Genomic DNA, 26,040 nt, shown 5'->3' on the forward strand with positions numbered 1-26,040 from the left:
CCGCGAGCCGGGTTTCCTTCGGCGCACTTTCGCCAGCCCGCTTTCCCTTCGCCTGATTCAACACGCGGCCCCGGCACCGCCCCCGGGGGCAGCCACGTGTGTCCGCCTCTCCCGATTCAAACCGCAGCCCCCGCCCCGGCTCCTCCCCGCCCGGCCTCCCCGCTCCGGGCACGGCTTTGCAGCGGGTGAGTCCGGCTTTCTCCTCCTCTCCCCCCCCCTGCCCCGGCTCCGGGCTGGTGCAACTCCCCCGGAGCAAGGGAGACCCCCCCCCCACCCCCGCCTTCACGTTGCACGCCCCAGCACGAGGAGGGGCGCAGCCCCCTTGTGCCACCCCATCGCTGCTGCCTCCCTAGTGACAACGAGGTTAGGACCCTGCCTGCAAGGAGTGTCCAGACCCGGCGCTGCGTATAGATGCGCCTCGCAGGAGGGCTTTTTTTTGTCCTTCAGGGTTTGGCAACAAATCCGGATTTGATCCATCTTCCGGCTGGGCTGATTTGAGAAGTCCCCTTCCTTTATGGGAAACCTAGCGCTGCCCAGGGAAGGTGCTTTCAAAGCCTGCGCCGGTGGTACGAGAGAGCAGAGATCATTTCAGTCAAGGTCAAGCTTTGCGCAGGTCTTTTCCGACAGACACAAGGGAGAACACCTTTTTTTTGTTTGTTTGTTTAAATAAATCAAAGCTACTTCAGTGGCTGTTGAGGAAAGGGGACAACTAACCTTGAACGCAACGGAAAAGTGGATGGAGGCTATCCAGTTATTTTTTCATTGCCCGTTTCCTACGTCCTGCCTGCAGCTGAGTCCAGAAAGAAAGGCTATCGTTTGGGTTTTGCGCCCAGACGGAAGTGCGGGTAAAGCACGGACCTGTTGGACCCGTTTCTGTTTTTGTCACAAACTTTCTATGACCTTGGGCAGTCTGTTTGATATCTGTAAACTGGAGCCACTCTCTCTCTCTCTGCTGGACAGTTGAAAGCTTAAGTCTGTAGCTTGTAAAGGTTTTTAAACAGTGCCACTGGGAAATAATACCTGCAAAAACACGGGTGTAGTCTAAACTTAGACATGATGGCTGAAGTATTCAGAACTCCTGGTAGAGGCAGTATCTTGTATTAGTGCAACTAAATACTTACCAAAAAATGTCTTTATTTGCAAGCTTTCAGGCTCACGCGCCCTTCTTCAGGCAAAGGAGAATGGACAGATTGTAACATTTCTCCCAGGTAGAAATGACATTTCATATTGCTCAGGAGAACAGAAAGATGCAATAGGTTTGATGGCTAAAGCATGTCTGTTAAACGTGCGTGTGCGTGGGGCTCTCCATCACCCCAGCCACCTTTGCTGTGCTGACAAAAGCACCAGGATAGATGCAGTTGCACTCGAAAAACTGTGTTTTTCCATGTTTTGTTTGGAAAACTGGTTGAAAACTGTATTGATACAGTGGAAACCATATCCACTAGGCGAGTTTATCCTCTTAAGTGTAGACGAGCCATATTGGCATTGGTATAAATTTCATATTAACCAACGTCATGCTATATACACTGCTTACGGAAGGGTGAACAGTCATCCTTTAAACAGTAATGTCAAGGGACTGTAAAGAGAGAAACTACCTCCAGTTATGAGAGCTGATTATTTTTCGAATAAGAATGAAAAAAATAGAACCAGACCCTAACACCATTCAAGCAAATGGCAGCACTCCTGCCGATCTAAGGAAGCAGGATACAGCCAGTACTGAGCAAGTTTTACCTGTAATATGCAACTTCCATGAGTTACACCCTATCCAGAAATGCAGCTATCACTGATGCTGCCAGGCCCACAACATTAACCATCTGGGCTAACAGCATGAAAAGAGATCAACCACATTTATGTTGGAAATTCCTTTCAATCAAAACATTATTTAAACCAAAAGCAGCAAAGCAACTTGAATTTCACAATAAAGAGATGCTCAGCATTCTTGCCTAAAGAGCCTGTATCTACAATATTTTGTTTTCTGTAGTAAGTACCAAGGAGTATTAGGAGATTCATGTCGGTACAAGTACTACTCTCGTTTCTGAATGTGCTTGCAAAGACAGCAAAACCGTTCATTTAAACAGAAGTAGAATATAACCCCTAGTAATTTACCATCTTTGCTATTGCCTTAATTACAGAGAACAGAATCCACATATTTACCCAGCTTTCTGAGACCAGTGCACAGAACGGATGCCGCACTGCAGCGTAGTTTTCTCAATACAGGGCATTTTGGGAGCTGGCATAATAGTATGCAGCTGGGAGGCCCATGTTTGAAGATGGCTGAGAACTGCAGGAACTCAACTTCACGTTCACTAGCACGTTTGGAAGGAGAGGATTTAAGCGGAGACCTGGTTTAATATAGAAATGGGCATGGCCTTACACTGCTCTGGTCATCCAGCTGGATAAAATGCGTTTCAAGTCACCAAATGGTAGCGGCAGACAAACCATTAGTGCAGACATATACAGGGTTTGGGGCATCAGACCAAGCTGCTGGGGTTGGGGCGGCCCCTCCGTTGTTAGATATAGGCAAGATGAGACCTGACATTGATTGGCAATGCAGTGAAGGCCCAGACTGATTCCTGATATTCCAGAGATGAAACTTTATCCGAGTTTGGGGAAAGTTGCACAGAACTACACAGTGCACATTGTTCCTCTGAAACAACCAAGGTGTGTGTCTATGTGTTTTTTCTTTTCCTTAGGCCCTCCAATGAAATACCATTGACTATTTCACCTTCAACGAAATACCACCAACTAAAGGCTGTACTGACACCTATCCAGTATTCCTGGTTATAGAGCTTTACACATTTTGCCATACGCAGCATCAGACAACTGGAAAATATGCCCAAGCAGGTAAAAATCAAAGCCAAAAATCATTTATATGGATTAATTACATTTTGATGTCATGCAATCATGAGGGGCTTGGATTTGTTTGAATGTAATTAGAGATAAATGACTGGGGAAAAAAAAAATGTTTTCTTTCAAGATGGTTGTGCAGTTGCTCCACAGGCTTGTCATTGCTATTAGGCAGAACTGGCCAGCTTGTCTTGTTCTGTGCGAGATTCTGATTTGTGTGCCTAGGTTAGCTTAAATGCCCACTTTATTCGCTGACCTGAAAGCAATCATGTTCTCCTCTAGCTGTACACGCCACCATATTAAAAATGAAAAGAGATCTAAGTGAATATCAGAAGCTTGAACTAATTGTACAGGCCAAAAAAAGCGGCCTGGTTTTCCAGAGTTCATTGCAATCAGCTTTCAATGGAGCACGCAACAACTCCACTACTATGAGCACAAAGCAGCAAACAAACACTACGGCAGAGACAGGGTGATGCATATTTTTCCAAAGATTGGACAATTGGCAACAAACTAGCATTTACTACCAAGGGAGCAACATTTGGTTTTATATACAAAAATTCAGCATGTCTGTTCATGCAATCACTGGGATTCTCAATGTTCACACAAGGCAGAATGAAAATCGTGGTTCTGACAACATTTTCGGTTGACAATGAGCAAGCTTTTTACCAGCACGAACGTAACTGCACTGCTGGAAACAATCCACACGTATGGCAAGTCAGGAAAGGACAAGCGTTCCAAGTCCGTGTGTCATATGTAAAGAGTTAGTATTCTCCACTTATTTTTTCAGAGCCATTTGCATGGACAGGGGTTTCTAGGATGCAGTTTGCCCATTTGCCAGTTGAACTCAGCAGCATTCATATTTTATGCACTAATTAATTTTAGCAGCTTGTCATTGCAAACAAAATTTAACATTGTTATGTTTCAAGACTTTAGCTAACTGGTACCTATAATTGTGGATCTCTGCTATGACATGTAAATTAGTGGAGTTATGCTAGAGCAGGGGTTCCCAAACTATGGTATGTGTACTCCTGGGGGTATGCAAGACATCTCTGGGGGGGATGTTGGAGAAATTGCCTAATGGTGGACTTAGTTTTCATTGCATTTAAGGGTTAAAATATAAAATGTATGCTGGTGGGGGGGCACAGGCAGCGGGTGGATCTGGAAGGGGGGATGCGACAAGAAAAAGTTTGAAATCTCTACCTCGAGGAAGAGAGGCGGTAGTTGTTGGACAGAAAGGGAAGAGAAACGTGCAAGTGGAATACAAAAGGTAGCCCTGCCCTTCTCCACACCCCTCTGCAACACCTCCCCCCTGCTAAAAAAAAGGCACCTGAAGCCTGTCTTTGCTGGCTGGGCTTTCCATTACGTATGCGTAATAAACAAGTGTCCTTCCACCTGGTGTTTTCAAGGACTCCGGAGCCCAGAGGCTAAGATTAAAGTTACACGGAGAGGGCCAATTCTAGTTTATTGTAAGCAAAACAAAGTGTTAAAACCTCTCCATTCATCTCCCCAGGTAGCTGCATGCATGCACAAACACACATGCTTTGCAAAACCACACTCATGGATCATAACCTCTGGCTCCAGAAATGCAAGTCCGTACCAGGTAATCTAAATCTGGGGCCCTCCATCAGCCTGAGCTGTCAAATGTACTGTCACAGTCTTTGCCTCAGCCATTAGGGCCCCCAGAGCCCATGTCCTCTGCCTTTCCCACATACCATGTCAAGCGTGTGACATTTAGAGGATTTGAAGTCTTTGGGTCAAGGACTGTTGTGTAAGTAGATCTGTACTTAAAGATACTCAAAGTTGCCAAAACTGGGAAACGTTCTTCTCAAGACGCATTGATTCCAGGTGTCAGTCCCTTGCAGTAAGAACTACTAGGGATAAATTCAGCCTCTAAAGGACGTCTGTAGTTTACTGCCTCTCATACATCAAACCACACACCTGCTCAAATATGTCTGCATACTGCAGCACGGCTTTCTACTAGGTACAGGGTTTTTTTAACCCCGCTTGGCAGTGGACAAGCCAGTCACATTCAAATGTACTGAATTAAGATTTTTGCTAGAGCTGAACTTAAATTTGCTGCATCTGGGAGCCTCTCAGGGACAATAACCAGTAACTGAAAGGTAAAAGTCCAGTCCTGCATTCAGTTGTTCACCAGTGTTTTATCTTTTTATCTGTGCTTTCCAGATAAATGGCCAAAAAAAAGATTCTGTCATCCCAAATGATCTCAGTGACTCCTTTGAGGAAGAAGTTAAAGCTTTTCTGAGTGATGAAGATACACTACATCTCTTTGATGACCTTACCAAAGTTAATCCTGTGACCACCACAACAGGTAAGTACATAGAGCCAGAGGCACCTTCTGTAGTGTTGTTTCCTTTTATATGGCAAATTTCCCCAATAACTGTCAACATAATGCAGTCAGCTATTGTGATCACATTAATACTATGGGGAAATTACAGTTCAGGATCCAAAGCATGTTAAAGTCAATGGAAGGATTCCTGCTAACTTTGGATCAGTCCTTAAAACTTGGTTTCATCAATATCCTTGAGCCTGTCGTGGCATTAGCAAGCAAGAAATAGGAACTAAATTGGAGAACTTACAACCTGAGCCATTGGTTAAAGGGCATCTGGGCTCGGTAGTACTTGGAAGCTGCTGCTCTCGGGGAATTCATGTGGTCTCCTTGGAAAAAACACTGTGGCCTCAACCCAGTTTCTGCACACAGATTTCCTTATCTCAAGACACCACACAAACTGTAGGGTTTCCTTGCCACACCACTCTTAGTAGAAAAGCCACGTATTGAACTCAGACTTGGAAACAAAGCTTCTCCCGTAACTGTAGAGCTGGACTACATTGAGGAAGAGCGGTGGGACTACATGGAGAAGTCTCCCTACCTTTACTTGCTCCATGAATGAATAGGTGACTCCACATGTGGAACCTCTCGCGGGGGTGGGGGGTGAGAAAGAAATAAAATAGTTAATTGGTGATCTCTCACGTTTTTTAAACAGCACGTCAACAAACAGAATATTGATGCCTATTAGATACCAAAATTCTCTTACTGGTACGCTTCCTCCTCAACTGAAAGCTATTTATTAAATCAGTTGGTATAATAGGCAGAAAGGTAACGTGTTTGGAGATTTTCTGTTACAACTACAGAAGTAAAAAAAAAAAAATGTTGTGTTCAGTAAATAGTAATAAAATGTTTGCTTTTCAGTTCTGAAATGTCTACAAGCGAGATACGCAGGAAATGTGTTCTACACCAATGCTGGCTGCAGTCTTGTGGCTGTAAATCCATTTCAACCCATCTCTTCCCTCTACTCTCCCAAGCTTATGAAAGAGTATCATGCTGCGCTTCGCCCTCAGGTACTGGGTGCATTTGAAGCTGCTGTTCTTCTACATCTACAAAGTGATACAAGCTATAATGTTTTCCAAATCTGCACTGATCAAGAAAGCCTGCATTGTCCGAACCATTTCTAGCAGCACAACTGGCTTTACTTAGTAGAAGGGTGGTACTGGATTTGTTTTTACCTATGTGAGGGAGGTTTTTTTCCTTCTGTATGACAGGCTCGCTCTCATATTTGGATGAGCTTCTGTCAGCGTTTTTAGCTTTATAAAGGCAAAATACCTGTAGGTAAAAGGAAAGACTTGATTGATATTTTTGTGATCAAATCAATTAGGGGAGACGATAGTAAATTCCAGTGACTAAGCACAAGGCTTGGAGCCAAAGCCTCCTAAGTTCCCATTCTTGTTGTCTGACCTTGAGCAAGCTACACACCATTTGTGCCTCTTTCCCAGGCCCCCGTTATATGTCCCTAACTTCTGCAGAGCTAAGGATAAGTGACAGACTTTTTTTTAATTTAAAGCAGTAGCTGTCTTCTCCAACAGTGCATATGTTCTGTTAATTCCTAGGAGTTAAAACCTCACATCTTTGCTGTGGCTGAACAGACCTACCGAAATGTCCAAAGCCAGATCGAACCTGTGAACCAGTCTATAATAGTCAGTGGAGAAAGTGGTGCAGGGAAGGTAAGGGTATGACTCTTTCTCTCCCTGCCTTTTATAACCTGGTTATTAACTTTTACATTGCTAGTATGTTTTGAGACTTCAGTGGGGCACAAAACATTTCAGCTAGCCTCGGATCAAGAGGGGGGAAAAAATCCCATAAAAAAAAAAAAAATCACTATATTTAGCAACTAATAACCTTAAGCTGTTATAGTAATTTTGGTGGGATAATACAATATTGTGCAATGACATGAGACTCAAAAAGGCTGCAGTAAAATTCCTTCTAGGCCCCTATCTGCAGTTCTTGGTAGAGTAAAACTCCACTTAGTAAACAGGAATTCTGCTCAAGTTAATGATTGCTGAACCTGTCCGGCCAGGACTAGGTATGGTTCTTGTTGCAATATAAATGCCCACAAGACTAGTGATAGTTCAGCTCCTAATTTTGGTTCCCATTCATCAACTCACCCGTTTTCAGCAGAGCACTTAAGCATGGGCTTAACTGGAGGCACAAAGTGCTTGCTGTCTTGGGGTCTTAATGGCTCACAGTCAGTCCATCTTAATGTGACTGTCTATTTACTCAGCGATGTTTATGAAAGGCTTTATCCCATAAGGCCCCAATTCAGCAAAGCACTTAGTGCCATGCAGAGAGCTCCCACAAGCCAGAACCAGAAGCAATGTAGCAGCTAGAGCCTGGGTTATCGCTGCAGAATACTTCTGTACATTATATAGATAGATCCATGGACATGTATCTTAAATGTCATTGATTGTAATGATGCTTAAGCACACCTTTGAAAGTGCTTTGCTGAATCAAGGCCAGAAAACGGAAATGACTGCTCTCTTCTAGGGGTGTACCAATAAAGACTTTTTGGGCCAAAACTGATGGCCGATTATTAGCGAGCCACATTGGCCGATCCAATTGCCAATATGCAGCCTGGCAGCTTGGAGAGCAGCATCTGGCTGGTAAGTCTGTTGTGGTGGGAGGGGTGGGGAGAGGCAAGAGGGGGCAGATAGAGGCCCCTGTGGTGAGGGAGGGAGTGGGGCTGGGGCAGGATTAGCTGTTGCCCAGCGGGGGTGGGGTGTAGGATGGAGCCATGAGCAGCTTGTTCAGGGGGGGGCATGGGGAAGAGGGGCAGATCCTGCCGCTGCGCACATGCCCAGAGAAGGTATGGGAGGCATGTGCCCCCCGGATCTGTACACAGGCCAAGGGCACGTTGCCACTACAGGCTTGGGGGGGGGGGCGGGGTGGCGCTGGGCTTGTCCAGGCAGGGGGGCTAGGCCAGGGCGGTAATCAGTGCAGGTGGCAGTGGCATTGAGGTGGGAGGCACAACAGGGTGGGCTACAGCCACCCCAAAATTTGCCATAGCCTGCCCCCCCAGCACCACTGCCACCCGGCCCAAGCACAACCCTGGCCCAGACCACCCCCCTCTGCCAGGAAGAGCCCAGCGCCTCCCCCAGCCCACAGCAGCAGCCCGCCTTTGCCCCATGCACAGATCCGGGGGGCACACATCCCCCATGGCTTCCCTGGGGATGCACGCAGCAGTGGGAACTGCCCCACACCCCCCAGACGAGCCACTCACAGCTCCATCCCATTCCCTGCCCCAGCTGGGCAGCGCCTGCTTCTGCCCCAGCTGGACTCCCTCCCTCACCACAGGAGCTTCAATCTGCCCCCGCCCCCCATGCCCCTTCCCTCTCTCCACCCCTTCCCCCGCAACAGACTTAATAGCTGGCTGCTGCTCTCCAAGCTCTTGGGCTGGCCACGTGCATGCTCTGGCTGTGTGCAGGCACGCAGAATTTAATCGGCAACATATTGGCCACATCAGCCAAAAAAAGCCAATTGCCGATAATGCTGATTTTCCTTTTACCGGTGCCAATACGATATGGACCGGTATATCGGTGTGCTTCTAGTTTTTTCAACATATTAGATAGTAACACACTGTAGTTTTCCAACAGCCATGTCTCTTGTTATGAATAGACAATTAATAATGTGGTGAAAGCAGACAAACGTCTATGTGAAACCTCTTTTTCAGACTTGGACATCCCGGTGCCTTATGAAATTTTATGCCACTGTTGCTGCTTCAACCACTTCCCCTAAAGGCAATGAAATGGTGGAAAGGATCGAGAGGAGAGTGCTTGACTCGAACCCTGTTATGGAGGCTTTTGGTAAAAAGGAATTGTCTGTTGTTTAAAACAAAATTATATATTTTAAAACACATGCAGACCTAAAACATCTCCCTCTGAAATTCAAAGAGAAATTCACCTCTGAAAAACTTGCATATCCTGTGTAATTATGTTTCCTAAGTAGAAGCGTAAAACCGCTCTGTTTTTTTCACGGCTGGAGAATGATAATGCTTTGTCTGTCCCCACTCCCGGTAACTTCACAGGAAATGCATGTACTCTACGGAATAACAACAGTAGCCGTTTTGGGAAATATATCCAGCTTCAGTTAAACAGGTATTCACAATTATGCAAAATGCTTGAGCTGTCTATTTTTCTTTTTTGTTTTTTCATCTGTACAACTTTCACTTCTTGCAGACTGGTCTCTCAAGCTTTCCACAGAATATTTGAGTGGAGCATTTTTGTAACATGCTTTGGCCTGTTGAGACTCTTGAGTTTCCTGGATTTAATTAGTACAGTGTAAACAGTTAATGGACATCTAACTTGGAAACAGAACTTCAGTCCAGAAGATGATATAAATGGGGTACACTACTGTGCCGTTGCATGGATAATCATCTTAAGGATCCTAGAATAGAAATGTTATGAAAGAAACACCAGAAAACTTCCATCAGAAGCGTAAAGCATTACTTACAAACTAGGGACCCCTTGTACACTGTGTGACCATGGGGTTTCTCTCTCTAATAGTGCATTTTAAAAAAATTATCATTTCTCTAGAACACAACATCTGACTAGTGCTTCCATTCAAACTTTCCTGCTGGAGAAAACCAGAGTTGCCTATCAGGCCCCTTGCGAAAGGAACTTCCATATCTTTTATCAGGTTTGTACTAGGCTCACTTATCTTCGTATTTCTAAAAATACAGTGGTGATAGACTGGCTAGAGCTGGACACAAGATGTACTTGCAACTTTTTGTTTTATTGGGGCTCAGTTTGTTTACTCAGTTTACGTTTCATTTTCTGGATCTGTTGTTTGCATCCCACTGAGTGGGAAATTGGAAATACGCTTACCATTTGCTACCAGAAAATGTAAATGCCGGCATTAGGATTCAGTAACGCTTTTGTCTTCTGTTTCAAGATCACAAAAGGTGCCACTAAGAAAGAAAGGGCGGAGTGGAACCTCCATGAAGGTGCAAACTTCTTCTGGTTGCCCAATTCTGAAAAAGACCTAGAAGGTAACAGCACAGATTTTGTTGGCACAAAGAGCTGAACTTCTATACACAAAAAATATTAGTGGTGAATGCATATATGGGCTTAAGACAAATCACATGACCACAAGTTAATCATTTGAGGGAGACTTAAGGCACTGGGACAGTGGATTTATGTTCCACTTCCACAAAGCCACCTGCATGATTGCCTCTGTTTAGACTTAATTTTGTACTGTTAAGACCTTGTTCTTGCCACAGAATAGCATGTCCTGACCCAAGTTATTTGCATTACTTTGAGGTCAAGTTCAGAAACCTGGTGTACTGTGTAGGTGTTTTATCAATTTGCAACCTAAACTCTGTGTCCCACAACAGGTCAATATTCCACTCCATTAAGTCACTCAGTGGCAGTAACATATGACCTCTCTCTTTTTGGGTTGGCAGCTGGGACTTTTCAAAAGGACACTGCTCGCCTAAGTTCCTTTGAAAATTTCAGCAGAACCATCTTGCCTTTTTGAAGGATTGAGAAAGGGCTTGGTTAGCAGTGTTTGGGACCCTGTTTGTAGTGTGATATAAAATATATAACACCACCCTCTTTGGCTTTGCAGAGGACTGCTTTGGGGTAACCAGAGATGCAATGTTTCACTTGGGCATTGACCACTCCGCACAGAACAACGTTTTTAAGGTCAGATACATCTGCTGATTCATTCTGAAGGGGGCAGTTGGGATGCTTGCTCAATAGGGTCTATTTAAAGTGGCAGCTTTGGTACCATTAGTACTAAACATTGCAATCTTTACTGGTGCAAAACTGACTTCTAATGGGTCAGAAGGTTTGCCTCTAATTCCTCATTTCTACACATCACTGCCTTTGATTAACTCTGTTCTACAAGAATCAGTAATCCCTTATCCTTTCCCTGTTGTGTGTCCTTGTGACAAGGCGTTTAACAGAATTTGCAGATTCATTGCAATCTGACAGGCCTCAACCTGAGCACTTCTGTTTTGACCTTGAACTTGCAACCTCTGGGCTAGCCAACCACGCACCTCGGCGCCTCCACCACCCCGGCCCTCAGTGGTCACTTATAGAAGAACGTGAAGTTGCAGTTAGAGGTGCTCTTGTTCCCTTATGCAATCAAAGGGCTCATTCCTGCTCCCACTGACTACAGTTGTGCAAGATCAAAACCTAAGCTAGTGACTTTAGAAATAAGCAGCAGCTTTCTAACCATTTGTATATTGGTGGAAATGTTTCTGCTGTTGTCCTGTTCATCGGGGATGTGCCATTAGCAATCTCAGGTAAATCTCCACTCCAGCACTGAAGTGCCTCTTCATGTTGCAGGTACTGGCAGGGCTTCTGCATCTTGGTAACATTCAGTTCTCCGGTGCCATAGATGAATCTCAGCCTTGTGAGCCAGAAGATGATGCCAAAGGTAAGGTACCAAACAACCCAAGCATACATAGCTCTGGTGTTTGCTTTCCAGTGGGAAGGACCATCGCAGTCTGCTGTACTGTAGTCTGCCTTTCAAGAGAAAACTTTAATTGCAGGAGGGAGTGAAGAGAACGGCCACTCAAAAGGAGGGAGGGAGAGGACAGAATGGAGCCTTTCTAAAAACACCCTAGAGCTTCAAAGTGCTGTACAAGCACACATTTAATCCTCCCTGTCCCTGAGAGATAACATCCTATCTTAGAGATCAGGAGACCTGAATGAATTGCCCAAAGCTACAAAACAAGCTGCTGGCAGGACCAGGATCCTCAGGTCTAGTCCTATACTTACACCGTGGAGCTTTGAAACTCCAGACATACCCGAGAGTAGGGCTTTTGTAGTGTGTGTTCGTGCTCGAGTAATAAAGTTGTAATTCCACCTTCACATTCTGATCTCAGCAAGCCTGTCAAATTAGCTACCGTCTACAAAAGCGGCTGCACTCTGCAAGGGAAAATATGCAGTATGTTCCTTTTTTCAATAGACGGTTTCTATGACTCAACTCCAGCGACTCCAGACTTCCCACAAAAAGTAAAACACTGGCCTAACCAGTAGGGCTTCATACTTCTTTTGCACAATCTCTGACAAAATCAGTCCACTTTCACTCAGGCCCCATAATTTTCTAGTTTGTTTCAGTTGGTTTTTTTCTGTGCTTAGTGGGTCTTAAAATGCATTAGGAAATCTTGACACCACAGTATACCACACAAAGGTAGCCTATTTTGTTGGTCATGAATGTTTCCTCTTTACACGGATTTGGAGATCTCTGTGCAGTACAAGCCAGGGCCTCGGTGAAATTGCAAAGCAAATGGACAGGTGTGTATTTTAAGAGCTGCAGTTCAGACTTTCAAGAAGCGAACTAATTTTGGACAGCGAACTTCATATACTAGAGTTTCTTTCAAAAGTTGTTGAATTTCTCTTGAGTAACTCTGAGGTCACTGAGCACCCAAAATCCGAGGCCCATGTTGAAATATCTTGTCCTGAGCTTCAGAAAGAGAATATCCCATGAAGTCAAACATTTCTTTTTAATTTTGATCTCAGAATAGTGCCCTCTCTATAAAATAAGGCATTTACATTTTTGAAGGAATTTAGATTTTTATTTTTTTGGTGTTACAAACTTTGCTTTCTGAACAAGGCTTTGTGAAGACCACAGCAGACTTGCTGAAAATGTCCGCCGAAAAGTTGCTGGAAACACTGAGGATTCGAACTATAACTGCTGGAAAGCAACAACAAGTCTTCAAAAAGCCCTGCTCCAGATCAGAATGCGAGACAAGAAGGGACTGCCTGGCCAAAGTTATCTATGCCAAGTAAGTGCAAACCGTAGTGACAACTGTACAAGCGTGGGGGAAATTTGTGTGCTGAGGGAGGGGAAGAGGTATATGAAGACAACCTGCTTACAACTCCCCAGGGGAAGGCTTCCTCGCGTGGCTTTGCTCCATCCCGATCAGTCATTTCCTCCTGCTCTCAGCTGAATGGCTGCTATCTAGCTTGCCTGCGGCACATACTGGATCTTGGAAAGTTTGCCTTGGGTTGTCTGTGTAGGAACATTCAATCACTTTTCTTCTGCTTGTGCCAGGTCTACTAGTTCAGAATTTTTTCTCTCTCCACTAGCTGATGTCTGTCCTTCTATAGACATGTTTTCCCTAGTAAAAGTACAGCGAGCAGGCCATTCCACACTCTGGTTACGTTCTGCTGACTTCTTCAATTTGATCTGCTAAATTGCATTAAGACAGCTAAAAATAATTACTTTTTCCCTGTTGCAAATTGCTTGCACAGGTATTATACCATTAGTGATTGTATAAAGCCCTTCTCCACTGCTAATGCGATTTAAATGCACTTAAAATGCAATTCATGCTACAGAAAAGAAAGGTTTGGAACCCCTGAGCAACCGCTTCCCATTACAGACTTAAGTGACTCTTAATGTAGCTAATCCTAAACTGTAGCCTAAATGCGTAAATATGCAAATTGCCAGTCACAGGATTGCTTTATTCGTTGGGAATAAAACTAGCTCATATGCAAGATTTGAAATCTATTTCTGTCCAGCTACAATAGTTGATGTGTGTTGAGCTGAAATCATCTGAACATACAGCTCAGTGGTGTGACAGAATTCTCTTTTCACGCACCTCAAGGACAGCCCAGTCTTTTGTGTGGATTTGCATCTCCTAAGCAAAGTATGTTCACACCACTGATTCAGAGCTCTAGGTGTTACTACAGTCTAAAATAAAGAATGGCAAAAGTCCACATCTTAAAAATAAAGGAAATTAGCCTATAGGAGTGTTAGGCCAATTCTGCTTTCACACTCTGGGACTCCTCTTTGATTTGGGCTGAGCTGTATGTTGCATAGGAAGAGGCAAAGGCAAAATTTGGCCTTCTGTCCTTAATGGAAGTGGTTCCTTAAGGGTTAAAGAGGCACTTTTTTTTGTGTGTCCACCTAATCAAAGTTTTTATTATTTTATAGATTGTTTGACTGGTTGGTTTCGGTAATAAATGAAAGCATCTATGCAGATTCTTCCATGCAGAACAATTTTATAGGTAAGGGTTTTAGTCTCTCTCAGATTCAAGAGTATTAAGTAGCTTTTCCTTCTTTAGACCCAAGCACATTAGATCTTATGGATTTTTTTCCCCCTATGTTTTCTAGGGTTATTGGATGTTTACGGGTTTGAATCTTTCCCTGAAAACAATCTGGAACAGCTTTGTATTAACTACGCCAATGAAAAACTACAGCAACACTTTGTAGCACACTACCTGAAGGCACAACAGGTACTGTCATTCTGAGATAACAGCCAACACAACTGTATTTCCTCCTAATCCCAATCCAGTTTTGTTAATTTAGAGTTGTAGCTGTGTATTTGAGGTGGCATCATGTGGCCTTCAGTTAGGTTTCTGTACAATTAGTTGCCTGTCCTGATGCTCACGCGAGTACAAATTACTTGAACGAGGATTGCAGAATTGGGCTGCTGTTGGGAAAGAGCATGGAAGGGGACAGGGACCCTTTCCAGAGCAGGAGGAAAAAAAAGAGTATTTCAGGGATGCCATGAAGGACAGATTGTTCAGAGCCCAGCTGCTAAAAGGCATTTGAGTGCAGCCAAGCTGGCTGGTCTCCTCTTGAGATGAGCTATGCGTAAACAGCAGTTCCCTCAGACATTGGTGCTAAAGCACAACTTTCCCATCAGCAAGAAAAGGAGTTAAGCAGACAGCTGTCTGAATCGCCCCTGATTTCAGTTAATTGAAGGCAATTTTCTCAGGCTAAAATTGATCCCAGGGCACAGAGGCCACACACAGCCCAATAACTAAGGACTTGACCAGTTCACAGTGCCTTGTGTGAGATGTCTGCTCTCTCAAACCCGGCTGCCACACCACTGTCCTTCAGTACGAATAGCACACTTTGTGTCTGCCCTCTGCTCTTATTAATTGATAGCTGTACTTGTAAACTACCAGGAACCACTTTCTCTCGCTGCATTACAGCAACTGGCACAGAAATTAACCTGTACTTACACAGACATCAAGAAAACGCTTTGAACATTGCTCAACTTTTGATCCAGTCATTGGTTGATCAAATAACCAAGTGCTAAACCAACTGCTAATTAGTTCCAGTTCTGGATGTGCTAAATACATCCTAGACAAACACTTTGAAGTCCATACAGCACTTGGCACAACAGGGCCCAATTGAGACTGAAGCTTGTGGATGCTAATGTAATAGGCATAAAATATTTAAGTTCCACATACACTTTGAGTTGCCTTTTAATCTATATCCCCCTTCCCTCCCTACATCTTATCATGCTTCTTTGCCTACTTAACTGAACTGAAAGGACAAACTCCCCTCCCCCCTAAAACTTGATAGTATTTTTTTTATCAGTGGGAGGATGAATGCTACATTGCAGGCAGTAGCATTAAAAAAAAAAAAAAATCGACCTTAAATACGTTTTGCAGCTTTTTTCAGGAAATAAGGACCTTTTAAGAACTTAATTTATACATATGTATAAACTTCACCATATTTTATATATTATAGCATATATATAAAATACGGTTGTGTGTATGTATGTGTATATATATACACATATATATACACACACACATGCATGCACACACATGCCAACAAGTTACTTATAAAAATATATATGTATACACACACATACACATAAAGTATTTTTTTAATGCTCTCCAAAGTCATTGCATGCTATGTGCCAGCATACTAGGGATTAATAGTCAGCTGAGAAGGAAAACAGGTCTTACGTACACTAGTACTTTTCTTTAGACAACTGAAACAATTCTAACGTGCATCTCCAGCGCTGTTCGCTGCCTGCTGCGAGTTGCCACTTGCCCTCTTCCCTTTCTCACTCTGGCTGGATGCCAACCACTTTATATTCCATTAGTGACTCTGCCTAGGTAATTCTCGGCCGCAGACTTTTAAAGACGAGAATTCATCCTGCTTCCGTATTTTCTTTTTCTGTAATAATAGAACTGAACTGTGGCCAATAAAGGAATGAGGCAAAACCGATTCTTACAATCAGGCAATGCTATTGTCATCCACCTCCTCCGGCATTTAGTTTTATTTTAAGTATAGCGCCATTACCTCCTATCCTTGCTGAAGACCAACTTCTGCTCTGAAGATGCTCATGTGGGATTCCCTTTCCCCTCGAGGGAGATCCTGCCTGGGCAGTGGAGGTGCAGTTAGGTGAAAACGTGCGTTCACTCACTCTGTCAAACATCTGCACAGCTTTTAGGGATAACTGGAGAGTTTCCACACGCATTTACAGATTGCTCGAGGGGATTCAGGTCTCCTTAGCCGAAGGTTCCTGCAGACGGACCTTCCAAACGGCTGTATTTCTGCAAGTGATAACCCCCCCTGCCGGCTCTCTATTAGGATGAGTAAGGCTATATAAATTGAGTTGTGTTTTCTAAAGAAAAAAAAGAAGCCAAGGTGAGAGACTGTTTTTCCCTGGATCACATTCTCTGGATTTCTCTTTCACGCACTAGGAAGAATATGCAGCAGAAGGTCTTGAGTGGTCTTTTATAAACTACCAGGATAACCAGAGCTGTCTAGACCTGATAGAAGGAAGCCCTGTCAGCATCTTTTCATTGCTCAATGAGGTAAGTTTGAGGGTTGAACTTTAACCACTGCCATCTTTTCTCTAACCACCACAGAAGAAATGTTAGTGCTATATTCTGTTTAGTATGAAAGCATCCCAAGAGGAGCTTGGCAATAGATTAATGCAAAATAGCATATTTGTATCATGTTATAGATATGTGCATAACACCGATTTATCTCCTTCCCACTTGATGCTGCATATATAGATGGCTTCAAGCATGAAACCCCATTACATTTTTAAAGGCAATCAGGACTCAGTTTTCAAAAATCTTGTTGGTCTAATAAAAGATACCATCTCTCTGCTATGAGTCCTGATTGCGTTTTCCTCTAGACCAATATGGCTACAACCTGGATACCATTACAGTCTTATTTACTCTTCATAATACTTTCCAGTGTTCCAGTACGGAGATGTCAAGATATTTTACTTCTAAGTAAGCCATCGCAAAAAGGATTTTAATAGTTTGCTTGCTTGCTGCATATAGGAGATGATACTGCAATTCTACCTTGTTTTCATCATACAGGAGTGTCGTCTGAACAGGTCCTCCAACGTCAGCCTGTTCCAAACCCGGATTGAAAAAACCCTATCAGATAATGAATGTATAAGTCAGGACAAGTTTAGCAAGAAGCCCAACTTCATTATTTCCCATTATGCTGGCAAAGTCGGTTACCAGGTAGAAGGCATGGTGGAGAAAAACAAGGTATGTTTATAAAAACCAAACCAACCAGCTGAAAAAGAGGCACGTGGCTCTTATTAGAAGAGAATCAGAAATTCTGAAAATACCCTCGCTAACAGACTGACTGAACATTGGCATTACAAATTGTGTGGATTGATGGCCTCCAGTATGATATTTCATCAGGAGTATTACATTCAGACTTCAACTTGCATACACTTAGGGAAAGAGCAGCATGGACTTACCTTTTGGTTTATCACTTGTGTCAGAGTCTGCAGAGGCATTAGGCCTAGTGGCTAGAGCTGGGGGGGATGTTACCCATGTCTGTAGTCAGGGGGCATGCCACAGTCAAACTGGGGCTCCAGAGTTCAGGGGCTGGGTACACAGGCAGGAATGCAGGAGCAGGCACCGGGGAAGTCACACAGGCAAGAGCTACTCGCAGACTAAAGCCAGTTTGTTGAGCAGCGGCGGCAGGTGCTACAAGAGCTCCTTAAAAAGCAGCCCCAGCACCAGTCAGCAGGCTGAGGCTCAGCTGGCTCTGCGCTTTGGGAGCCGAGTGCTGCTGATCTAGTCGCCGGGCTGCAGTGCAGAGGCCTCGCAACTAGTATCACACACAACCTCTGGTGGTCTGCAGACTATGTCTAAGGGGTTCGTGAAAGATGACTGTGATCAGTCAAAAGTACGCGAATACCCACACGCTTACAATCCAGAGGGGTCCGCACCTGCGTTCAAATGCTTTTGAACTAGTGTGTGTATAACTAGCATCACACACAGGAAGCAAGCGAGGTGATCTGTGAACACTGGAATCGATTGTGTGTCGTGTCAGCTCTTAGGATGCGAGTCGTTTTGCCGGGAATTGTTGCAAGGGTCCTGTTTGTCCATGCAGGACCCGATTCCACCAGAGTTAGTTCAGCTTCTGCAGACATCCCAGGACTCTCTGCTTCAGACATTGTTTCCTGCGATGGAGGAAAGCCAAAACCATGTCAAAACCCAGAATAGAGCAGCCATTGTTACAGTGGTCTCAAAGTTCAAGGTTTGTCCCATTCATGCTTCTGTTTCCATTTAGCTCTCATTTCCTTGTCTGACTTAAGCAAGCGCTTTTCCACTGCTGCCTTCAAGTCATTTTATAGTAAAATTGTTCCACTTATTTTCTGACTTTAAACTAAATACCATTTAATAGTCGAGTGTCAAACTGGAGTAGCTTCATAGGCTTCAGCGAGGTTTCCTGGACTTAATGACTGAGCCAAGAGTAGCATTTGGCCTACAAAGTTCCTGTCATACTTTCTAACCCCGATCTTGTGGCCATGTGCCAAACTCTCCCTCCATATCCTCAGACAGCTGGCTTTCTCAGAAAGAAATGGATCTTGTCCAGGCTTCTCCAGTACCACCCTCCTCCTCTGCCCTGCCGCCTGGACTGTAATAGTTTTAACTCTAATTCCCACTTACTTGGAAAGCTACCTTTTCTTTAAAAATATCCAAAAAAGTACTAATCAGCTAAACTACCATGGAGGAAGAGAAGGGTGGAAACATCGCATGGGCACTAATTACTCCCGTTTGTTTTTGTAGGGGTCACTTGAACGCCTGATGCAGATTTTAAATAGCACTACGCCTCATTACATCAGATGCATCAAGCCGAACGCTGACTGCAAGGCAATGACTTTTAGAAAAGAAGAGGTAACTCTACAGAGGCTTTTTCCCTCGGCAGTGGGAGGCTTTCGGTCGATTTCACAGAGGGCTTGCATTGGGCCCTGTGCAGTCTGGAGTGGCTTTTAAAGCACTTTTCATAGCAGATCTCTCACTTCTTAAAGGAACCTCTCAAGATAAATTTCCCAGTGCTGCAGTAGATGATACTTCTCTAAACAGGGGGATGGCATCTTCATTAAAGATCAGCAGCTTCTGGTGCTGTTGAGACTTGGGTTTGTCGGGTTTGGAGGCTCAGATCACACTAAGCTGAGTGTGATTCAAGACCAGTCTTAATTTGCAGAGTTCACTTTGCAAGGCACCCCTTCAGTGAAAAGCTGCCTGGCTTCTGGCCTCTGTGCAGGGACGTCTGCCCAGCCAGATGAGAGCAGCTGGCACACATGCCAAGGAGACGTTTCTTTGAAAGCAGAGCAGCTCAGGCTAAAATTAAAACCAACTGAGGATCTCACTCTGAAGTAGTTAGGAGGCCCCTGTATGGAGCTGTGTTGATTTTTACACTTCCTCAGATTCAGCTTGATCTGTTAACAACAGAGACCCAGAAAACAAAACTCTGGAAAACCCAGTGTTTGCATGTCTCGAGTTCCCTGATGCTCTCCATTGGTGCGCCAAGCTGGCAAACCCTCGGTACAGACCACAGGTCACATTTTTAGCTTGGTTTAGCTCCGATCACCTCGTTCTCAAATGATTTGCAGTTATTGGAATAGAAAGGCTCCAAGTCCTTAAAACTTAGTTTATCCGTAGCTTTTTGCATGCGTCCTAAATGGTGCAAACCCCTTACCAGCCGCACCCAAACGAAGCTGGAAAAGTGCTTTGAATTTCTGCTGCAGGTTCTTTGTCAACTTGAGGCATGTGGCATAGTAGAAACGATCACTATCAGTGCAGCTGGATTCCCTATTAGGTAAGTCCAGTGAACATTAAGTTGTTCATGATTACTTTTTCTTCATAATAAGCCATAGCTCCTAAGACTTCATAGGCCAGACCTCTTCCAGTGAGATTCCAGCGACTTCCATGAATGTATTAGACAAACGCTGTTTCTCTGTATTACAACGCAGTTGCTGAGCAATGTCTTTTACTATCAGTTACTACTGCAGAGATGGAATACATAAGCCTGCATTTGAGTAATTTACTTCTTAGTCTGCTTTTACATTTTACTTAGACATGTACACATCTCGATTTGAGATTTTTTTTAAAACCGCTACATTCTTGTGTGTAATAATCCACACCAAAAACTGGCTTTTCCTCCTTTGCTAAGAGTGAACATGACACACTGCAGGGGTTGCTCCAATCATGAATGTAGTTTATAAAATGCACCATAATAGCTTCCCTAGAGTATGTTTCCAGTAATTAAAGAAAAGGAACAGAAGGACTCCACCAGCCCAAGTCTGCAGAAAGGTCATTTTACTGCACATGGTTGACAAGGCAATGACATCACACACCCGGGAGCTCTGTTCATCAGACCCTAAAACCATTGCATCCTTTTCCTCTTGAGGGGCAGTAAATGGCATTTGTGTAGATCCGACTGTTGTTCTGGCTCTCAGGCTCTCCTTCCAAAGTTTCACTGAGCGTTACGAAGTACTGAGAAAATCACGTACGTCAAAGAAAAACACAGGACGTGACGATGAAAATGGTCTCCCCCCTGCCAAGAAGAAAAAAGGTACACTTCTTTCTTGCCTGTTATGTAACCCCACACCACGTTTGTCACTACTGTGCAAATCAAAAACAGCTATGATGCTGATGTCATCTATTCCACACTGGGGGGAAACGACCAGTTTTCAAAGTATTCTCACTGTTTAGCCACTAACTGCACTTTTCACACAGTCTGTTACTTGGGCAGGCTTTATCAAATCAGTTAAATGAAATGACTTCCATGCCATGCTATTTTTCTATAGATGGTTGCTGCATTTTGTATTTTGACTTGGATATAATGATTAAGTTAATTCTGTTTATTTTGCTTCTGAATTTTTAAGTTGACTTTGAAACAGTTTCGAGTCTTTTTATTTGCTTACATCCCTTCTTTCTCTGTTTCTTGTCTCTTGCCAAACATGCACTTGGCCCTCTAGCTTTACTGGATATTGCTGCCGCTATTGTACTGTTTCTCCTACCTTTTGCAAACTTCTCTGTGGGAGTCTTTTTTCAAAGAAACAAGTGAGGATGCGTTTAAAAAATGTAAACAGATTCAAAAGGTAAAAGCTTTGGTATGAATTCCTGGTAGGACAGTTATTAGGAAACCCCCTAATTAATTGTTAACCTTTGGTATTGGATACTGCACATTACTCCATTTTTCCTCTTAATCTAACGTACAGTACCTTAACTCAGAGAAAACTGTAATAAGTGATGAAGGGTCAACCAGCAGTGACAAAACCCCACCTGGTTCGAAACCTGTTAAGTTCTGGCCAACACTGATCACTTGGTTAAATGCAATAAGGAAATGTAGGCAGGAATTAAAAATTGAAACCAAAAATCGATTTTAAATCTTTTGGGTACTTCCATAAAAAATGGTTCAGGCTGATTGGCTACCAGCTCTCCTTATCTGACAGGTAACAGGTTAAGAACGAGCATTGTCATTAGAACTGTACCAGTCTTCCCCCCTATTTTTTTTTTTTGATAGTTTACTGTAACTCCAATTCTTTGCCGTCTGTATTGCACTGGATCTGTTTGTGTTGATCTGTTTGATTCTTAACCGCGTCGCTGCCTCTTCTTAATTCTGTTCTGCGTAGTAAGTTTCAAACGCTAGATTTACACCACAAAATGAAGACGCGAGTGCAGCACTTACTAGCTAAGTCTAGCTAGCGCACATACCAATAGCAGCAGTGTGTGGCAGCTGGTTCGGTACGTGCCCAGGATCCCTGGATATGATACATAGCTACATTACACTCGCCTTCATTTTGCAGTGTAAACTCAGCCAGAGATTTGTAGACAAAATGATGGATGTTTTGTCTCTGTAGGACTTTCGACTTGATGATCGACTTCTCCCTTCACCATTTTGCAGGTGGGACTGTGATGCCGCATAACGATGAAGCATTGCGCTCCGTCATCCAGGAAGTTCTTCAGAACGTGGTGGGGGCACAAAGTGCAGCTTCCCTCAAGCAAACAGAAGCCAAAGCCAACAATTCTTTGGTATATTGTGGCAAAACCAAAGTATTTATGACGAACTCTATGGTAAGTAAGTGCACATCCCAATCTCCTGGGTTAAAAACAGAAGGTGCTCATATACATGTATACGACCTCCTCCCATGGTCAGTGACAACTCGTACTGACTTCTCTGAAGCCAAAATGTAGCATCCCAACTTGCAATATAAAAAATCTGCTTATGCCATGCAATAGCAATCCAATAGAAGTAGGAATCTGTCTTAAAGACTAGTCTCCATAATAGGTAGAGAGACCAGTCTTTCCTACTCACTCATTATATTGTCTCAACTTCACTAAAAATAGCAAAATATGAAACAGCCTTAAAAAAACTTCAGCAGAAAAGCTCAGTTCCTCCCCTGCAAGTCAAGCCTTTATTCACAAAGTCTGCGCCTAGAGCAGAGGAACAGAAGCACGTGCTTGCATGCTTTACCAAATTAGAGCTAAGCTTATGAAACAGGCAACTGGAGTAACCTCTAAATAGGCCTTTTACTGGTTTCAAATGAAAGGGACACTCTTGCTCTTCCATGCCCAGCTTCCTACCCTTTCACATTTGCACATGCAAAATCCCCATGGATCTGGGTTATAAATGCAGCTGATCCTAAACTTTCAATAAATATGTTGATTGCCAACCAGAGGGTGTTTGTTCACCACAGCTAGAACAACTGGAAGCCAGAAGAGCAGCAGTATTTTCCGAGAAAGCATTTTGCATTCAGTGTTGCTGGAGAAGATTTAAGCAGAGGAAGCTAGCAAAGCAGAGGTGGTCTGTTACCATTATCCAAGCAGGTATGGGTGTGGTGAAGAGTAACTTAACTTACATTTCCAGTTGGACCAGGTGGAGTGTGGGGGTGGCACAGTAACTCAGAACTGACACAAAGATTAACATTCAGTGTTGTCTCTCACACTGTGAGGCTCTTTCATCATAAGTGTTTTGAGATCCTCTGTTCTCCAATTAAGTCTCCTCTTTTTTTAATTAACCTTCAGCTGTTCGCTCCTGGCTAGCCAAGAAACATTTCCAAAGGATGCGTAGGGCTGCTAGCATTATAAAGCGTGTCTGGAGGAAATGGAAAGTGAGTAATAGCTGCCTCTAGTGTGCATGTGGTTACTTGCTGCTAAGTAGATTTTTAAAAATTTCTGTGCATTGTTTAAAAAAAATGCTGCAACTCCCCATTTCTTTCCTTTTATCCCCACAATCTATCTCTGCCATTTCTCTTAACAGGGGAAGGGAAGCCAACAGTGTGCTTGCCTCTATTAGGTCTCCGATGCCTGCTGGAGGAGACTGAGTTTCCTCTGGTCTCCCTCTTTTACCCTTCAGTCAATCTTAAAACCATTACAGTCCTGAGGAGGCTGGGGGTACAGGATCAATCCTTTATTCTCCATTGCACTTAATAAGGAATTTACATGCTCTACCAGCCACACAAGTCTGTTGAACTTTGCAGTTAGTCTCCTTAATGCTGGCCTGTTCGCAGACTGCCCGTAGCGTTTGGGAGGGGTCTCAAGAGCACAGGGCCACCAAGGTTATTTTTGAACTTTTTTGGAATTGCAACTTTCAGTCTCTCAGGATTACTATTCTGGGTTTCCCTCCAAGGCAAAAATGGCTGCAATAGCTGCAGAAGAGTTGGATGACACCGAAGAAAAACCCATTTCCTCGGTTCCTGGAGCTACTGTTTCCTTAGGCACGTCACCTGGCCCACTGGGAACAACTTGGCCTCTGAGTGCAATAATCCAGTTGTGGCCTCTTGGACTAGCTCTGTCCACTGCACCTGTTACGGTGGGCGGGCTTCGACGAGACCTGTCCTTGCTGATGTGCTTGAAAGTGCTTCATCAGAACAACCGCTGCAAAATAGAGAGCAGTTTGTTTGGCTGTGGCATTGCCTCCATCAGAGCACTCCCACAGGTAACGCACCCGACAGCAGACCTCAGAGCCTGCCACGTGCACTGGATACTGCCTGACAGCATCAGGAGCAGGTCTGCTAGCCAGACTCTAGTTTCTTGGGCTTGTGACATACACTTTTACCCTACAGATGCACACAGCTGAGAGGGAGAGGATAGTCCTGCATTGTAGGCAAGGACTGAGTGTCTAGATTTCGGGCACAGCCTCAGGCTTGTTGTGCTGCATTTCTGATCACATGGGTAAATTCTGTTCAAGGCTCAAACATTAATGCCCAAGGTTTTGTTGCGGAAGATGCTGCAGAAGTGTAGAGTGTTGGGTCCACACAGCAAGACTTATCTACACAGGGAAAAGCCCCACAAGTTAGTACAGAACAAAGACCTATTCCATGATAACCCCCCATGTGGCCACTCCAGTTCTGCACTAAGAATGCCTTCACGTGATTTAGTGGATTAAAATACTACAAAAACATTTACTGCAGAGTGCAGCCACATGGGGAGGTACTGCAAAGAGTCACTGTGCTTTACATCCACCCCCCCAGCCATTTTTCAGTGACTTCCCCGTACAAAGCAAGAGATACTGGTATTGGAGCTCTTCAGGGAAGCAAAGCAAAGGATGGCCAACTATGCATGTTCAACCACCCCTAAGAAATAGTCAGGTCACAACCCTAACTTGCATTTTGGCAAGCTGCTCTTTACTTATTTTTGCCCACTTTTTCAGGACGAAGTCAGTAGAGGCAGCATCATGAGAAGCTGAGCACACAGAGACATCATTTATGCAAGACTATAAGCATCCTTATCCTCTTAAGACACCTCTGGGCCTTAGGCCCTCATTTAGTTAGACACTTCGGGGCACAAACCAAAAGTCTCCTTACTGCAGCCATTCTTGATAGTAATGGTTTGCTTTGCAAATTCATCCTTGCTGTAATTCCTTTAAGTCTGAAGGATGGAGGGTCGTCATGCTGACTCCTTTGCTCTGCAAGTCCAACTTCAAGGGACTGCTCATAGAATAAGGGTCCAGTCAGCAAATGAGGACTGGAATCTGCCTCTCAACATGGCAGCTTTTCAACTGATAACTGTTTTTCTTCCTAGGGCTCCATCAAGTTTCACTGCAAGAAATCTCCACTGCTACATGCGAATGTCAGTCCTCATAACCAGGCCTACATCATCACTGGATTCAACCAAATTTTACTAGATAGGAAAAAACTGCTCACCACGTAAGGCGGCGGCCTGCCTTTTTGTCACCTTAATTTATTGCACTTTTTCCTTCAAGGAAGGACTTCCTGCCAGCTGCCTCTTCCAAGTATTTTAGACCGTCCTCCTTTGTTGCATGAGAAAGATCAATTTAAATGTATCTGCTGCTACCTCAGTCTTGCTTTTTTAGTGCAAGTTGCGTGTACTACATTGCTAAAGGTGTAAAACTACATCTCTTCGGGGTTAGCCTAGATTTCTTCCTTTCTCCTATAGATAGTGGGAGATGTGTCAATACTAAGAAAACACTGAAGTATGGCTACAGAGAAAGAAAACCTAAAGTACCTTTCACTAGAATTATAATAGAGAAAATATATACCTGAACAGATGGAAGTCTTTGATCTAACAAGCACTCTTTTAGCACTACTCAATATACAAGAGGCTGACAGTAAGGTTTTTTTTAAATCTGAAATGAATTCTCTGGTAGTTTCCCCCCCTCCATCCCCATCAACCCGCTTTCCTCTGCAGCTAAATACAACTGTTTTGCTCAGCCAACACTGAAATTTAGCAGTCCGGTAGCACTTCTGGCCCTGAAAATGCAAGGAATTTTAAGAGTTTTCATTATGACTAGATGTTAAGCGTAATGCTAGGTAGAGCTCTCAGGAACAGTGGGGTTACTTCTTTGTCAGATAAAGTTCTAAACATGTTTGTAACCAGATGTAAACAGCAGGAAAAAGAACAAAATAT

The 26,040-nt window shown here is 43.8% G+C and overlaps 1 protein-coding gene and 1 long non-coding RNA gene across 4 annotated transcripts; one reads left to right on the plus strand and one right to left on the minus strand.

Annotated features, from left to right (window-relative positions):
* The first annotated feature begins 6 nt into the window (after positions 1-6).
* Positions 7-26,009, plus strand: MYO19 (myosin XIX). 2 transcript variants are annotated; one of them, XM_090026384.1, is made up of 25 exons: positions 7-185; positions 2,694-2,844; positions 5,032-5,176; positions 6,056-6,204; positions 6,751-6,864; positions 8,868-9,000; positions 9,222-9,291; positions 9,730-9,832; positions 10,088-10,184; positions 10,763-10,839; positions 11,488-11,578; positions 12,761-12,932; positions 14,084-14,157; positions 14,264-14,385; positions 16,603-16,716; positions 17,236-17,412; positions 18,272-18,418; positions 18,952-19,059; positions 19,914-19,984; positions 20,625-20,740; positions 22,076-22,245; positions 22,869-22,998; positions 23,197-23,282; positions 23,801-24,109; positions 25,195-26,009. In XM_090026384.1, the coding sequence occupies exons 2-25, from the start codon at positions 2,833-2,835 to the stop codon at positions 25,321-25,323; spliced, it is 2,916 nt and encodes a 971-aa protein (XP_089882510.1). In that variant the 5' UTR covers positions 7-185; positions 2,694-2,832; the 3' UTR covers positions 25,324-26,009. The 2 variants fall into 2 exon arrangements, with proteins under 2 accessions (XP_089882510.1, XP_089882511.1); XM_090026385.1 differs by lacking the exons at positions 7-185; positions 2,694-2,844; positions 5,032-5,176; positions 6,056-6,204 and adding an exon at positions 7,685-7,800.
* LOC149854221 (uncharacterized) lies at positions 6,218-11,501 on the minus strand. Of its 2 annotated transcripts, none has more exons than XR_016439024.1 (3): positions 11,375-11,501; positions 10,021-10,177; positions 6,218-6,466 (listed from the first exon to the last, which is right to left on the minus strand). It is a non-coding gene; the product is annotated as an uncharacterized LOC149854221 (long non-coding RNA). The 2 variants fall into 2 exon arrangements; XR_016439025.1 differs by lacking the exon at positions 6,218-6,466 and adding an exon at positions 9,443-9,580.
* Positions 26,010-26,040: the final 31 nt, after the last annotated feature.

This window comes from Crocodylus siamensis, chromosome 13 (assembly GCF_052110815.1).
Source record: "Crocodylus siamensis isolate JL-2025a chromosome 13, ASM5211081v1, whole genome shotgun sequence".
NCBI lineage: Eukaryota > Metazoa > Chordata > Crocodylia > Crocodylidae > Crocodylus > Crocodylus siamensis.